The sequence below is a fragment of the Drosophila hydei genome, unplaced genomic scaffold, assembly GCF_003285905.1.
Source record: "Drosophila hydei strain 15085-1641.00,03,60 unplaced genomic scaffold, DhydRS2 tig00000001-arrow-pilon, whole genome shotgun sequence".
In the NCBI taxonomy this organism is placed as follows: Eukaryota; Metazoa; Arthropoda; class Insecta; order Diptera; family Drosophilidae; genus Drosophila; species Drosophila hydei.
Window position 1 is genome coordinate 7,996,506 of NW_022045643.1, and position 15,317 is coordinate 8,011,822.

The following is a 15,317-nucleotide window of genomic DNA, read 5'->3' on the forward strand; positions in this document are numbered from 1 at the left end:
TATGGGCCTCCGGTGCAGTTAGCTAGCAAATAGAATTTACTATGAAACCGGCTAGACTGGTTGATAACGTCACGATAAGAGCAGTCCATTGAAGCCATGTGTGTAGTAAAAGTGACGGAGAGCGGATCTCGTATCTCGTATCTGTGGCAAGCATGCCGTTAAGTATCGTAATCATTCAGAAGCGAATCAAAACAGAGCACAAAAAACTAACGAAAGAGAGTGAAAAGTGAAATATTCCGAAAATATTTTTCGTATGCTTTAAATATTTGTTTTATGCTTGATGTTTTAAGGAAAAGAATTTAATTTATTTTGATAAACATATACCCTTGTTTTTAATGTTACAGTACAAAATATATAATAATAAATACAATTTTATATATAAAAATAAATATAAAACGTCTGAGAGATAAAACTGAGCACAGAACTAAGAAAAAATATATATAATGTCTTTTATTAATCAATAACAAACAATTTTAAACTTCTGATCTGATTCTGATTTAAAAAAAAGCAATAATTTAAAATTTTATAATCATATTTATCATAATTTTATATATTGTTTATTATATTGTTTATATATATTGTTTATTAGATATATTAATTTATTTAAAGAGCTAAAAAAAAAGCTTAAAGATTAATAATAGCAAAAATGATGGTAGTTTATATTGTGTCACATATCAAATGCTAGAGCCGCTCAACTCTCAGTGTAGTGTGTAATGAGTTTAATCCCAAACGTAGCTAGTTCGTGTGATGGGCGCAGCAGAGCGAATCAGTCAATGATCGGCAATGCTCAGTGTCGGACGCTCCAGCGTGTCGGAGAGACGCGTGCGCACATAAATATACGAATTCTTATACGTACTTTGGGCTATAAAAAGCTCACGTTCCTCCTATATTATTAATAAAACGCTAGCAATCGGCAAATAGATAAAAAGTGCATTCAAACACGTGGATAGCAGGCAGTTTCATTGAAAGTAGCTAGTTTATCACAATCGAACACATGTTGAACGACAAGCGGAATGTAAATGGCACAGCCTCAGGTGCCTCAGCGGACCACGAGTGTCCCACTGCATCCAATGGGCATTTCGTTGGGCCGGAGACTGAGGCTGGGAGAGTGGAGGCATCCGCTGATGAAGATAACTCCCTGGATGCCATTCTGGTGCGAATTGGGCAATTCGGGCGCTTTCAGTTGATCAATTATGCTTTATTGTGTGTGCCCATGGTGTTCAATGCATTTTTCTCGATCTCATACGTCTTTACCGCCAGCACGGTGGTGCACAGGTAAAGCAACGCTCACTTGGCACACGTCGCTCTCACTCACGCACGTTTTCTCTTGCTCTCTTAAGATGTAATGTCACGCAATGCGACAGCCCTGGCAGCGTGTACGAGGAACCTTGGCTAAACTTTACGGTGCCGTTTAAGAACTCCGCTTGGGATTCGTGCAGCCGTTATGAGAGCACGCTTGAATCTCAGTCGCCAACATTTAGCGAGCCTTCAACTAAGTTTTGTGCAGCTGAATACTTTGGCAATCGCACAGAGAACTGCGGCACAGATTTCAAATTTCGTGATGAAGAGAAAACCATATCCACAGAGGTAAGCATTTGATTAATTCATTTATTTGTATACTAATAACTGCCTTACTATACATATAATAAATAAATAAATAAATAATAAATAAATAAATATAATAAATAAATATATAAATAAATATATAAATAAATAAATATATAAATAAATAAATAAATATATATATACAAATATATATATTGATATATGCTTATATATGTTGGGGATGTTTGCAGAATAAACTCATCTTTGTGCAGACCTGATCGTATTGTCGTTGAAGCTATTTTAAATTGTTTCTTCTCCTCAATTAGATTTGTTCCCACATCAGTTTGCTCTGCTATCGGTCTTTTATTTGACAGCTTTACAACATAACTTAACCTGAAAGGTGGCATAATTGACTGTCTTGCTGTACTTCTAGGAATTCGAAAACAAATTGCTTCAATTGCACTAAAGTACAACATTTAAAATTTTATTTGAATGCACAAAAACACAAATTTATTTTGCCCTTTTCAAATTCAAGTCGAATCGTGCTTTTCGCCTTGTTTTCTCTTCCTCTATCAAGTAAATTGTAATTGAAAACAAATGACAGACAATTTTTGTTCGTAGTGCTGAAGTATCTAATCTTATTTGGGTTTTTTTTTTGTAGACTTGATTAAGTTTTAATCTTTTACTATGAATCAGGGCTTTTGATTCAAATTGAGCTACTTCTCTAGCTAGTTCTAGATTGAAGACTTAATTTTATTTAGCTTCTCTTTCATTAATAAAATAATCTTTGTTTTTTTTTTTTTTGTTAATTTTAGTGTTGAATTGTATATTTGAATAAACAAATAAATATTATTTATTTACTTAGTTTGACATCTTTTGCAAAGACGAGTGGAAGCTCTCCATGGTGGGCACCGTGAACAATATTGGCCAATTTGTGGGCATACCTCTGGGTGGCTATTTTGCAGATCGGTTAGTATGACGAAATGAATCTATATAAGTAAATAAATATATTTTTAATTGCAATTTTTAGCTATGGACGTCGCACTATGTTGGCCATTGCCGGAGGTCTGAGCGCTCTAATGGGCGTCATTCGTTCATTATCCACAAATTATGCTATGTTCTTGTGCTTCGAGTTCCTGGATATGGCTGTGGGCAGCACACTCTTTCCCACTGCCTTTTTGCTGGCCATCGAGCTGGTGGGGCCCAAGCGTCGTGTGGCGGCGGCAACGATCATCACAATTTTCTATTCTATTGGCGAGGCGTTGCTGGGCGTCTTGGCGTCACAAGTGCAGAACTGGCGCTGGCTGTTGCGAGTGCTCTATTTGCCAGCCATCTTGCATGTGCTGTTCCTTTGGATTCTGCCCGAGAGCGTGCGCTGGCTGCTCTGCCGGGGCGAGGAGAAACGAGCGGCGGAAGTGCTGAGGCGAGCAGCTCACATCAATAAACGACCTCTGCCAGAGGAGCAGATCGAGGAGCTGCTATCCAACAATCGCCAGAAGCTGCAGCAGGCCAATGAGAGTCAATATCCCATTATGCAGGCGGCTCGCTTCTTTGCCTGGCGCATTGCCAACTGCTGCTTCTGCTGGTTCACCCACACGCTGATTGCGCTCGGACTGAGCCTGAACTCGGTGAATCTGGGCGGGAGCAAGTACAACAATTTCATGTTGAATGGCTTCGTGCAGATTCCGGGTCTGATTCTGCCACTCATCATCATGGACCGCATTGGCCGAAGGTATTCGCTGTGCATATCCATGTTGGTATGTGCCATTTGCATGGCCGCCTCAACTGCAGTCGGATCGGGTTAGTTGATCGATATTAAATAAATATTTGTATCATAAATACTTACAATTTATGTCTCTTTCAGATGACTATGCGGGCTCCTTGACGCTGTTCCTCATCGGAAAGCTGGCAATTACGTGCAGCTTTCAGATCTTATACTTCTTTACCTCGGAGATCTTTCCCACAAATGTGCGCAATAGCTTGCTCTCGCTGTGCTCTATGATTGGACGCATTGGCTCCATGCTGGCGCCGCAAACTCCTTTGCTGGTAAGTCGTAGACTCTCTTTATACATATGTAGAAAACGTTTGGCTAAGCTCTGTTTGCTTTAGGCCAAATACTATGAGCATGCGCCGTCTATACTATTTGCCACCTTCGCCTTGGTCAGCGGGTTTCTGACGCTAGGCTTTCCCGAGACGGCCGACAAAGTGCTGCCCACCACAATGGAGGATGCTCGGGACTTGGACGCTGCGCGTCCACCACTCTCGGAGGACAGTGAAGACCAGGAGATGCCTCGAAAGATGTGTTAAGCAAGTTGAGCTCGAGCTTCAGCTGGTTTGCCAAAGATTTTACATGTTTTTGTCCATGCGAAATGCATTTCTTGTTGAGTTTTTAATAAGTTTGTACTGTCTATAGTATTAAGTAAAAGTGTCGACTATTCTTGTATAGTATTCCTCTTTTTTTTTAAATCATATATAAAACAAAACTAAATCAAAATGTGAAAGCAAATTAAGAAGATTAAGAACTTTGCCTATGCTGTTGAGTCAGTGAGCGCTATTATTGTTTTTTAAAGTTTTGCGAATTTATATTGTAACTAGTGTTAAATATGCAACCAAATAATATTAAGTAACGTGATTGTTATTTGTATTGTTATTGTATTTAAAATATGTTTATTTATATGTTAATTTGTATATTAAGAAATTAAATAAGCTGGCTCTGAGTTGGTTTTCGTTTTTTTTTATAACTAATTTATACAGTTACTTTGTCAAATTTGTCCAGGTTGAAGGAAAAACGAAAATGTTTTGCAGCGCCATCTATTGCTTTTTGACTTAGCTAGTTTTGATAGCTGAGTTTCAAACCTTTTTGCAACTGCCAAAAGTATGCAATACTTTTTGAACGATTATCTTCAGCGTTTTGCGGTTTGCGGTTTGCAATTGACAATTTGTTGCAATTGATTGTCTTAGTGAATGGGCGTGAATGGGCGTGTCTGTTAGCATATACATATTTAATATTTCAAGTTCTTTAGATTCCCCTGCGTTACAGAGTATTAACGTATGTACATTTTCTGTAGTCGCGTTTTGCTGTGCATTTGAGTGCCTCATTTCAGAGTATAAAAACATAAATTTGTTTCATAAATATAAATATATATATTTAGCACTTTGTTAGCAACTTTCAATGGGAAGCACAGTTACAGCTACTGATTGCAAAAATGTTTGCTCTGCAGCCTTCTCTGAGACTTAATGCATTTTCAATGTTATTAATTAATTCAACATTTAATATTTCAATTGCTTATACTATATAGACTCACTCTTAACTAACTAATCAAATCTAATGCAAGCACTTGATATAATAGACTATGCTTGTAATTTTCATTTAGCGAACTGATTTCATTGATAACTCTCAAGCAGAGGCCAGCTACTTCCGTCGGGCATTGTTATCATTGATAGAGCTGAAGCTTTTACAACATTGGCACAAGGTGCGTCAATTGAATTATTGAAGATAATAAGTTAGTGCACTTACAAGAAATGGCAAAGATGAAGCCTTGGCAGAACACACCCAGAATGTCGGCAGAGCTTTAGAAGATTGCCATGATATTTGCAGAGTGCATAAAATGTCATTTAATAGGTGATTTTGATGAGAGTATTGCAGAGGCAAGAGGTAACTTCGTGCCAATGGCCTTATCGGACGCGGCTTGTTGACATGCTGTCAACTTACGCACATCGATGATATCGACGATTCGTAACCTTAACTGCTGCCTGTGGCGAGTCAGTTGGAAAACGTGAACAGTCGATGACGGACATGAGTGCGGACTACGAGAGCAACTACTTTATGCGCAGTCGGTTAGTTGCAGTTGGGCCAAAGAGACAACAACAACGTGTTAATTTAATAATTGGCAATAAAATCGACTATTATTTGCAGCAAAGTGCGCGATAAGCCACCGTTGTGGGACTCATTTCAAGACCCGCCAGCGAAGCGGACCAGCGGCTCCGACGCCTACTGGAAGAAGTTGCAGTTCTTCCTCAAGCTCTTCAAGCTCTTCGTCTATCTGCTGGTATTTGCCGTGATCTTGGCCTGCAGCGTGGCGGCCAATCTGATTTATCTTTATATGGCGGGCAACACAAATGGCGATACAGTGGTGCGAGTGTGCACCAAATACCGTAAGTAAAGGCCCTGCAAAGCTCTTTGTAATAAGCTGCTTAGCCTGCCTGTCTGTCTGTCTGTCTCTGCCCGCAGTTCTACTCGATGGCCAGGTGATGGCTGTGCGCAGCAAGCTGGAACAAATTGCTTGGGTCTGGGCCCTGATCTTTGCCTTTGCCGCCCCCGAGCTGTTCACCTTTCTGCGCGCTCTGCGCATCTCCATGTTCAAGCGAGAACAGCGGCCCAGCGGTCTGGAAGTGGCGCTCGTGAGTAATCTATTGTAGTCAAAAGATTGACAAGCTTAAAGTAAGTGCTATCGTTGCTGTTGTTGTTGTTGTTGTCGCTAATCAGGTCACACTCTTTGAACTGCTGCACGTCATCGGCCTGGCCCTGCTCACCTTCACCGTGCTGCCGCAGCTGGATGTGACGCGTGGAGCGATGCTCGGCTGCTGCGTTGGCTTCGTACCGGCACTTCTCAGTGAGTGCGAACACATCTAATGACTTCCATCTAGCATCTTATCTGATTGCCTGACAGCAATTAAATTGATTGCCATTTGTTTTGCTTAACATTTTGTCTCAGACCTGTTGACTGGCACACGCTTGCAATGGAAATCTGCGGATCTGTTTGTCTACGGGCTCTCCATATTGGCCATTGTGGCGCAGGGCAGCGCCTTTCTCGTCTGGCCAGCCATGTCCGCTCAGCTGGAGGTCCAGTTGCTGGCCATTCCATTGCTATTAGTATCGTTCCGCTGGTGGGAGAACTTTGCTAATACGCACGAAGCGATAGGTGAGTGAACCTGCGGACTGACTCAGCGCACAGTGGTGCAGGTTGTGAGAAAAGTGTTTGTGAATGATTTATTTTTTTTACAGTTTTGAGAATAATTTGTTATATTTATTTAATTTAATATTTTATATTAACTATCGACCAATTTAATTTTAAATACTTTAATTAAATATATTATTTAAACATTTTAAAATTTATTTATATTTTCATTTAGAATTTGCAATAGCTTTTGAGGAGCGTATACTTTACATTTATATACATTTATTTCTTTATTATTTTTTAAATATGCAAAAAGTGCTTATGTATTTTAATATAATTTTTTATATTTAAATTTTAATATAAAATATTTCTTTATACTTACTCCTTGATATTTATTTAATATTTATTTTTATTGTATTTTAAATTTATTTAATAATAATTTAATTTGAAATAATTTTTTTTATTTAAATTTTTATATATTTAAAGCCAAATTTCTATTAGAAATTAGAAATTGTCGTAGGTTTGAGGGGTGTATACTTAAAATTTGTGCATATTTATGTAGATTTATTTGTTTATTATTTTATATATATAAGGTGGCTAATTTATTGTAAAATAAAAAAGTTATAGAATCATTGCATGATATATTAAATCATTTTTATTAATTTTTTTTATTATTTATTTTATTTTTTATATATTTATGTATATAAACATTTTTTATTTATTCTTAACACAATTCAAAATGATGTTTATTTCAACATTTTCAGCTTATATTCTCATATGATATAGCCATGATTGATATTCAACTTATAATATAATTTTCCTGAATATTTAATTTATGGTCAACTCCAATTTCAATATTTTGTAGCCTACATCATTCGTAATATACGCTGTACTCGATCGCGTTATCACACCTACCTCTACTTGGCACCGCTGAAGATTCTGGTGTTCGCTTTGATGGGTTTTCTACTGCACGGCGAGAACTTCTTGGACTATTTTACGCAGTTTCTCAAGGCGTGGCAGTCGCATTCCATAACCGTAACGGTAGGTGCAGCTCATTAGGCAGCAGCTACGCTGGCGTTAAGTTTGTCTGTGACTCTGTCCAATTGTTGCCATTCCAGTATACGGATGGCTTGCTGGATACGGTACATTGGGCCAATGGCAGCTCATCTATCACGCCCACGCGACTCGCTCAGTACTCGCTGCAGTCGAATAGCAGAGCTGTGGTCTACGCCCTGCTGCTGCAGGTGGCCGCCGCCTATTTGTGTCACATTTTTGGGAAGTTCGCCTGCAAGATTAAGATTCAGCACTTCAGCTATGCGCTGCCGCTTAACCTGGCAGCACCGGCGACCGTTTGTGTGGCCACCGTGCTGGCCCAGATGCGAGCCGACGATTTGTGTTCGCTGCACAGCCTGATGCCGGATTACCTGACGCTGCAGGCATTGGGCCAGGATCTACGCCAACTGGGCGCATTGAGCCTGGAGTATGCCCTTTGGCTATGGCCTCTCTGGTGGCTGGCGCAAATCTGGACCTGCCTGCACATCTGGCAGCCCAGAAATGACAAGAACGCGCCCACCGAGAAGCTGTACGTGTGCCCCTGGTATTGCGGCCTGCTGGTGGACCAGTGCTCGATGATGAATCGCCGCATACTCGACTGGAGCGATGAGTATTTGACCATACGGGTAGGTGGCTCAATTGCCATACTTAACTGTGTGTATGCGGGTAGGTAGTTATATTTACCCTTTTAATATATAATAATATTCTGAATAATTGATGAGCATTTGGCCCAGCGCGTAGGCAGCTCATTTGCCTCCTGTAAATATAATAATAATATTTGAATTAATTGAGCTTAACGAATCCAAATGTGATTTGCATTTTTGTGTTAATGAATTATTTTAATCAGACGCGAACATCAATCACTTAGCCAAGTCGTAGGCGTCAACAGGCTGGCTTGGCTTGGCTTGGCTTTTACCTCAGGCGTTTCAATCTTCCATATATATTTAACTTTATATATATATATATATATATATATGTGTATATTTATATATTATGTATATGACGCAGGACTTTTGACTGTGTCGTGCCTTCGCTTCAACTGTTAGGCAATGTAATTAAGTTAAATGACGGGGAAACTGTAAAGTTCTGGGACTGTCTATGTGTGTGTGTGTGTGTAACCCTTTGCGCCACACATGCACACATATGTAAACATATGCATTTGTAGTAAAAATTTTCGTAGTTGTAAACTTAATTAAATGTGCTACAAATTTTGGTCTGGCGTGCGGCGCCCGTTGAGTGTGGCCTAAAAAGCATAACAGAAATACGCAAAACTAATTAAAAGCCAAAACGTAGCTGTTGATTTTCAAGATTACAATTTCGACTGCTAGGGAATTGGACTCAACTCTGATATAAGCAAGGCAACTCAAAGATATTTATTTATATATGTATTTGCATTGCAGAGCGATTTGACAACGCCCAGGGATCCGGTTGTGGCATTGGCTGCTGACATCAATGCCAGCCGGGATATACAGGAGCAGGACAAAATACCGCAACTGATTGTCTGCGCAACAATGTGGCACGAGACCGAGGATGAGATGATGGAATTTCTGAAATCAATTGTACGCTTGGATGAGGATCAATGCGCACGACGAATGGCAAAAACGCATCTAAACGGCGGCAAAGCGGATGACGAATACTATGAATTGGAAAGTATGTAAATGTGTCAAGTGCAGCCAAAAAAGAAAAAAAAAAAAAAAAAGAAGAGCAGAAACTCGTTATATATATTTATAAATTGAGTTTTGCATAAGCAAAACGAATCAGCGACCTGAGTGCTCGACTGGCGCTGGCAGGCGACTGTCCTGCCAGGCATTGATATGCATGTGGCAAATGCATTTGCATTGGCTCCGGCCAGCGAAATTAGAAGTTTGTGCAAGTCAAGTGCAGCTGCAGCGGCAGCTGTGTATTTTGTTAATATTTATAGCATTTGCCGGCAGGCTTCGCCAGCCAAGCTGGCGTCTAGCCAAGGGAACATGCCAGAATATAAGTTTAGTTGACTTGCGACTATTAACAGTCTCTCTCGCCTGTAGCCAACATTTTCTTCGACGACGCCTTCGTGCTGGACGATAAGCAATGCCAGAATAAGAGAAATCCGCCGCTCAATGAGTATGTAAAGACTCTCACACGCACCATAGACAAGGCAGCCTTTGAGATCTATGGCGTCAATATCAGAATTAAGCCGCCACTGAAGATTGAGACGCCGTACGGAGGTCGGCTGGTGTGGACTCTGCCCGGACGCACCAAGATGGTGGCACATCTGAAGAACAAGGATAAGATTAGGCACAAGAAGCGCTGGTCGCAGGTCATGTATATGTACTACCTGCTGGGCTTTCGCATCATGGAATTGGAGAAGCTATCGGCGCGCCGCAAGGCTGTCATTGCGGAGAACACTTTTCTGCTAGCCCTCGATGGGGATATCGATTTTCAGCCGCGTGCCGTGCAGCTGCTCATTGACCGAATGAAAGCAATCGATGAGCTGGGCGCCGCCTGCGGCCGCATACATCCTGTGGGCCGTGGCCCGATGGTTTGGTATCAAAAATTCGAGTACGCAATCGGACATTGGCTGCAGAAGGCCACAGAGCACGTAATTGGCTGTGTGCTGTGCAGTCCGGGCTGCTTTAGTCTGTTTCGGGCCAGTGCCCTGATGGAGAACAGCGTCATGAAGCGCTATACGCTCGTCAGCTCGGAGCCCATGAAGATGGTGCAATACGATCAGGGCGAGGACCGCTGGCTATGCACTCTGCTGCTAAAGCAGGGCTCACGCGTGGAGTACTGCGCCGCCTCCGATGCCTTCACCCATTCGCCGGAGTACTTCAACGAGTTCTACAATCAGCGCCGACGCTGGGTACCCTCGACTATTGCCAATATCTTCGACATACTCGCCGATGCCAGCACCGTGGTCAAGAAGAATAACTCCATATCGACTCTGTACATCATGTACCAGGCCATGCTCATGATTGGCACCGTGCTCGGCCCGGGCACCATATTCCTGATGATGGTTGGCGCCTTGGTAGCTGTATTCACCATCAACATTTGGACGGCCTTTCTGTGGAACTTCTTTCCCATACTCATCTTTGTGCTGAGCTGCGTGTACTTGAAGCAAAAGTTCCAGCTTCTCATTGCTTTCGTGATTAGCGCCATCTATTGTCTGGTAATGATGGCTGTGCTCATTGGAATCATCGTTCAAATGCTGGAGGATGGCCCTTTGGCACCAGCTTCGCTCTTCTTTCTCCTAGTCGCTGTACAAATTACAATTGCAGGTAGACTAACCTCTTCTTCCCTTCTCCTCCTCTTCCGTTCTTTTACTTCTGCTCTTCTCTCTGCAGGCCTCATGCATCCTCAGGAGTTTTGGGCTTTGCTGTGTGGCGTCATCTACTACATCACAATACCCTCGATGTACATGCTGCTCATGATCTACTCGGTGTTCAACATGAACGACGTTAGCTGGGGCACTCGAGAGGCGCCTGTGCTCCGCGATGATGGCGAGAATTCGCCCGAGGATCCAGACAACTATTTGCCCGGCTGGCTGAATGATCCGCTGCTCATTGACTCGGAGCTGGGTGAGATAACGTTGCTGGAGCAGCGCTTCTGGAAGGATGTTATCAAACAGTACCTGAAGCCGCTGGAGCTGAGCAAGGAGCAGAAGCAGAGCATGGCCGACGATCTGAAGGAACTGCGTAACATGATTGCCTTTGCATTTGTCATGGTCAATGCGATTTTCGTTCTGATCGTGTTTCTGCTGCAGCTTAAGAAGGACTATTTGCACTTGAAGTGGCCCATAGATCCTACAGACTTTGTGTCCTTTGACCGCGACAACCACCAAGTGAGCATCTATCGACAGTACAAGGAACTGGATCCCATTGGCCTCTGCTTCGTCATATTCTTTGGCTTCATATTGGTCATACAGTTCATAGCCATGTTCTTCCATCGCTTTGCCACCATGTCTCAGCTGCTGGCTACGACGCAGCTGGACTGGTTTCGCTCCAATGGACAGCTGAGCGACGAGGATGCCGCCCTCGAGCTGAATGGCAGCGCAGTGCACATAGCTCGCAGGCTGCAGCGCCCCAAGCGGCTCTTCGATGATGACGACGACGTGGACGCTCATCACTATGATGAGCTGCTGGGCCAGGACGACGGCCACCGCGAGAGCCTTGCACGTCGCCAAACCATCTGCCGGCTACACGAGACACGTAACAAGCAGCACAGCGACTACAGCGACCTGGTTAAAAACTTTGAGAAGCGCTTCTTCAGCGAAGATGAGCTGAATATGAAGAATCTGCCATTGAGTCGCAAGTCCATTAAACTCTTCCAGGAACGCCGCTCCGTGGCCAAAGTGAATGCAGCTGCTACGCCCGGGGGCACGCCCACGCCGAAAGCCGGCAAGCGACCTCCACTGGTGGTAAATGCGAAAAAAGTGAGCTTCAGCAATGCCAACATGCAAGTCTATGACAACGGAGCTCTCGAGCACACAGAATTCTGAATACTGAATAGCCCAGTGATATGGAAACTGAATCTGTAAACTATATAGACTATATAAACTATATAAACTATATATCTATCTATATATCTATGTGTAGCCTAAACTATTTGAGTGTAAAACTAAAAGCCCTGCGGCAAAAAAATATAATTAATTGCATTTAATCCAAGTGACAGTCAGCGAAGCTTACTTCCATGCTGCAAGTAGCACAACGTCTTGCGACTCATTAGCATAATTACAAGACTATGTGGGGCGGAGGGTAGTTGGGTGGCTAGGGCTGTGTTGGCGGGTGGCGTCATTCATCAATGTCGCGGCGACGCTTAGAGTTAAGTGCTCCTTGGCTGCGCTTTTTGTTCAGTTCGCCCCTCTGGCTGTAAAATGCAAATCAAAGTGTGATTAGCTTGGATTTGATGAAGTTTCTGCTGCAATGCGCAACTTTTTACTACCTACTGCATATGCGAGTGTGTGTGGTTGTGCGTGGGCGTGTGTGGGCGTGGGTGTTGCACTTAGGTGTTGGCCTAAGTGTTTTATAAGTGAATATTCTTCCTTTTCTGTGCTAACAAAAGGAAAAGAAACTCAGGTTCTGCCTTACAAAAGAGGCGCTTGGAGGCAGAAGTGTGCAGGTTACTTAAAAGTCAATGAGAGAAAAGGAGATGAAAAGGAAAAATTGCACAACTTGACCGCATCAAGGAGTGTAAGAGAACAAAGTGAAAGCCAAATGGGAAGTGAACTGATCGAAGCTGAGATGCTCTGACAGACAGAATTTAAGTGTCGATTTTTAAACAGATAGATAAAAAATATACTTTAAAATAATAAATAAAATAAAAATAAAAAATATAAAAAATATATAAAAAATATAGTAAATTAATACCAAAGAACTTAAAGGTTAGACAAGCATTTATACTTTACTAAAAACAAGAAATTTTTAAATATATCTATTGATCTAGCTTACATTTTTAAATGTTAACTGAATTAATAATAAAACTTGTATGTTAGAAGCATGTGAGCATATTATAATTTATATACATATATATTACCTAGATCCCCAAAAGCTCAGCAATAAGCTAAAGCCTCTAAAGTGCATATTCGAAACTTTTCTGTGACATTTTCAATGCTCCCCAAGCAAGTCTTAAGCGCTTCTTGCTCAAGTAATTAAAACACAGAGTAAGAAACAGTAACAAAAGAGCTTCGAATCCAATTAAAAACAATCTTCAACAGCATAAATTAGTGCAATAAACTAAATGAAGAAATTAATTTGAAGCTTAACTAAAGTTTTATCGAATCGAATCGTAGAGCTGCAAATCTGGCAATTTATGCATAAATGCAGAAAACACGGAATATTGATTAGCCTTTGGCTGAACCAATTACCTCGACTGCACTCTCAAAGTCCAGTCCATAGCAGTTAGCATTGCATTTCGGAATCGCATTCGCATTCATAAAATGCAAACAATTTAAAACTTCAATGAGTTTTTGCCCCTTTGTCGAGCACACGAAATGAGCGCAAATGTTGTAAAGAATCGTCAAACATGAATTTTTGGCTAGTGGCCAAAAAAAGGTTTTCTTTATATTTTACTTGCGACTTTGGGCCATTGTTTATTGGCAAGAAAACGTAAAGAGTGGGCTTTGACTGTGGCTTGGACAACACGGCGTATGCTTAATATTGTTTTCTATAGCCACAGGCATATAAATTCATGTTTTTCAAATTTATGTAGCCCGCTTTCTGGTGCAGCGAAACTATAAAAGGAACGAAACAAAACAAAGTCCCCTCTTTGGCAACATAAAACAAAGTAGCACGGAAATGGCATCGGGCCGTAAAATATAAAATTCGATACAAAAAACTTTGCTTTGTGCTTTATTTTTACTTTCGTTTTGCTGGCATTTGTTGTTGTTGTTGCTACAGTAGAGCTAACAACTATGCAACCGGCAGGCGGCTACATAATTTTGCACTTATCTGACCTCAGGCACTGGCTGAGTTTTTGCTTTTGTTATTGTATTTTATGGGTTTCCTATGCATTTGCAATTGCCAACAAGGAAACGACAGCGACAACGACAACGACAACGACAGCAAGAACAAAACTATCTTTTTATATATATTATATATATTTTAAATGTCATTTAATTATAAAAATAATTGTGAGTTGGCATTTGTTGCTGGCGAACAGCTTCTGCTTTAACTTTTGTGCTTGCTTTTGTTGTTTGGGATTATAATTAAATGAAAGCTGCAGGACGTTTGCTCACAATGTGCCCTGATTACGTACGGTGTCCTGTTGCTGTTGCTGCTGTCCTGTTCTGCTGCATTGCCTAACTGCTCACTCGTCTCCCTTCACTGTTCACTGTGCATAAACAACTCTCGCATTTTTTGTGACTTAATTAAGCTTTTTTTCGATGGCAAAAAATGTTGATTGTCTTGTTGGCGCCGCTTAAATGTCAGCATTTATTATTTATATTATAGTCAAATTTTATATTTCATTTTTTAATTAAAGTTTTTCCAGACTTTTTTGTATTTGTGTCTGACAATATTTGTGTATCAATTTTTGTTTATATGAGCAGCGTCTAAAGTGTTTCATTTATCAGTTGCTCACTCGAATAGCACTCTTAACTTTTTCTATGAGTGGCTCTTATACTTGTTCATGTAGTCAAAAGAGTATATCTGGCTGATAATACAAGATAAACAAACTGTCTGCATATCTGTACTCTTACAGCTAGAGTCTTCATATTTTTCTCTAATAGTGTAAATATTTTTAATAAAAAAACTTCTTTAAAGATTGAAACATCAAAGATGTAATATGTTTTTAGGAAGTGCAGAGTTATTCAAATTCCAATGAGATGCAGTCAGATAATAAGGTCACATTAAGTTGAGTGCGCATATTAATTAGTTAATATACACTTAGTCGAAATTCATGAAGAGCTTTAATAATAAATATTGATTTTTGAGATAAACAAGCTACAATTTGTTTATAAACAATTTAGTTGAGAGCCACCTTAAGGCTCTAATACAATAATTTACTTTGGCTAGTTCTATATATTAACTATATTTAAGCCTGTCGCTTTAAGCATATTTGCATATTTAAATCAATTTGTAGTGCTTTATGTGTTTATCCAGAAAACAAGACACGTAATCGGCTATTTGTCAGTGGGCCGTCTGCTCGCATAATTTGTGGGCTTCAATTATTCAATATTTGGGGGCACACACACACACGATGCAGCAGCAGCAACAGCAACAGCAACGATGGCAGCAACTGCTCCAGGCAAACACTGAATGCTCTGATAAGTGGCCAGTTCTGCCATGTACCATATGATAAGCTGACGACGAGCTGCTCCGTGTTCAAAGTGTAAATGTTTGCCAT

General features: G+C 40.9%; 2 protein-coding genes across 2 annotated transcripts; both read left to right on the forward strand.

Moving 5' to 3' along the window:
- The first annotated feature begins 777 nt into the window (after positions 1–777).
- Positions 778–4,084, forward strand: LOC111599231 (organic cation transporter protein). Its single transcript, XM_023314829.2, has 6 exons — positions 778–1,275; positions 1,341–1,587; positions 2,411–2,514; positions 2,576–3,345; positions 3,410–3,591; positions 3,655–4,084. The coding sequence occupies exons 1-6, from the start codon at positions 995–997 to the stop codon at positions 3,850–3,852; spliced, it is 1,782 nt and encodes a 593-aa protein (XP_023170597.2). The 5' UTR covers positions 778–994; the 3' UTR covers positions 3,853–4,084.
- A 1,257-nt stretch (positions 4,085–5,341) lies between these two features.
- LOC111599250 (chitin synthase chs-2) lies at positions 5,342–11,982 on the forward strand. The gene is made up of 10 exons (XM_023314850.2): positions 5,342–5,382; positions 5,462–5,700; positions 5,777–5,946; positions 6,032–6,158; positions 6,261–6,467; positions 7,309–7,484; positions 7,562–8,122; positions 8,897–9,146; positions 9,524–10,753; positions 10,820–11,982. Exons 1-10 carry the CDS (start codon positions 5,342–5,344, stop codon positions 11,971–11,973), a joined length of 4,155 nt encoding a protein of 1,384 aa, XP_023170618.2. The 3' UTR covers positions 11,974–11,982.
- The last annotated feature ends 3,335 nt before the right edge of the window (positions 11,983–15,317 follow it).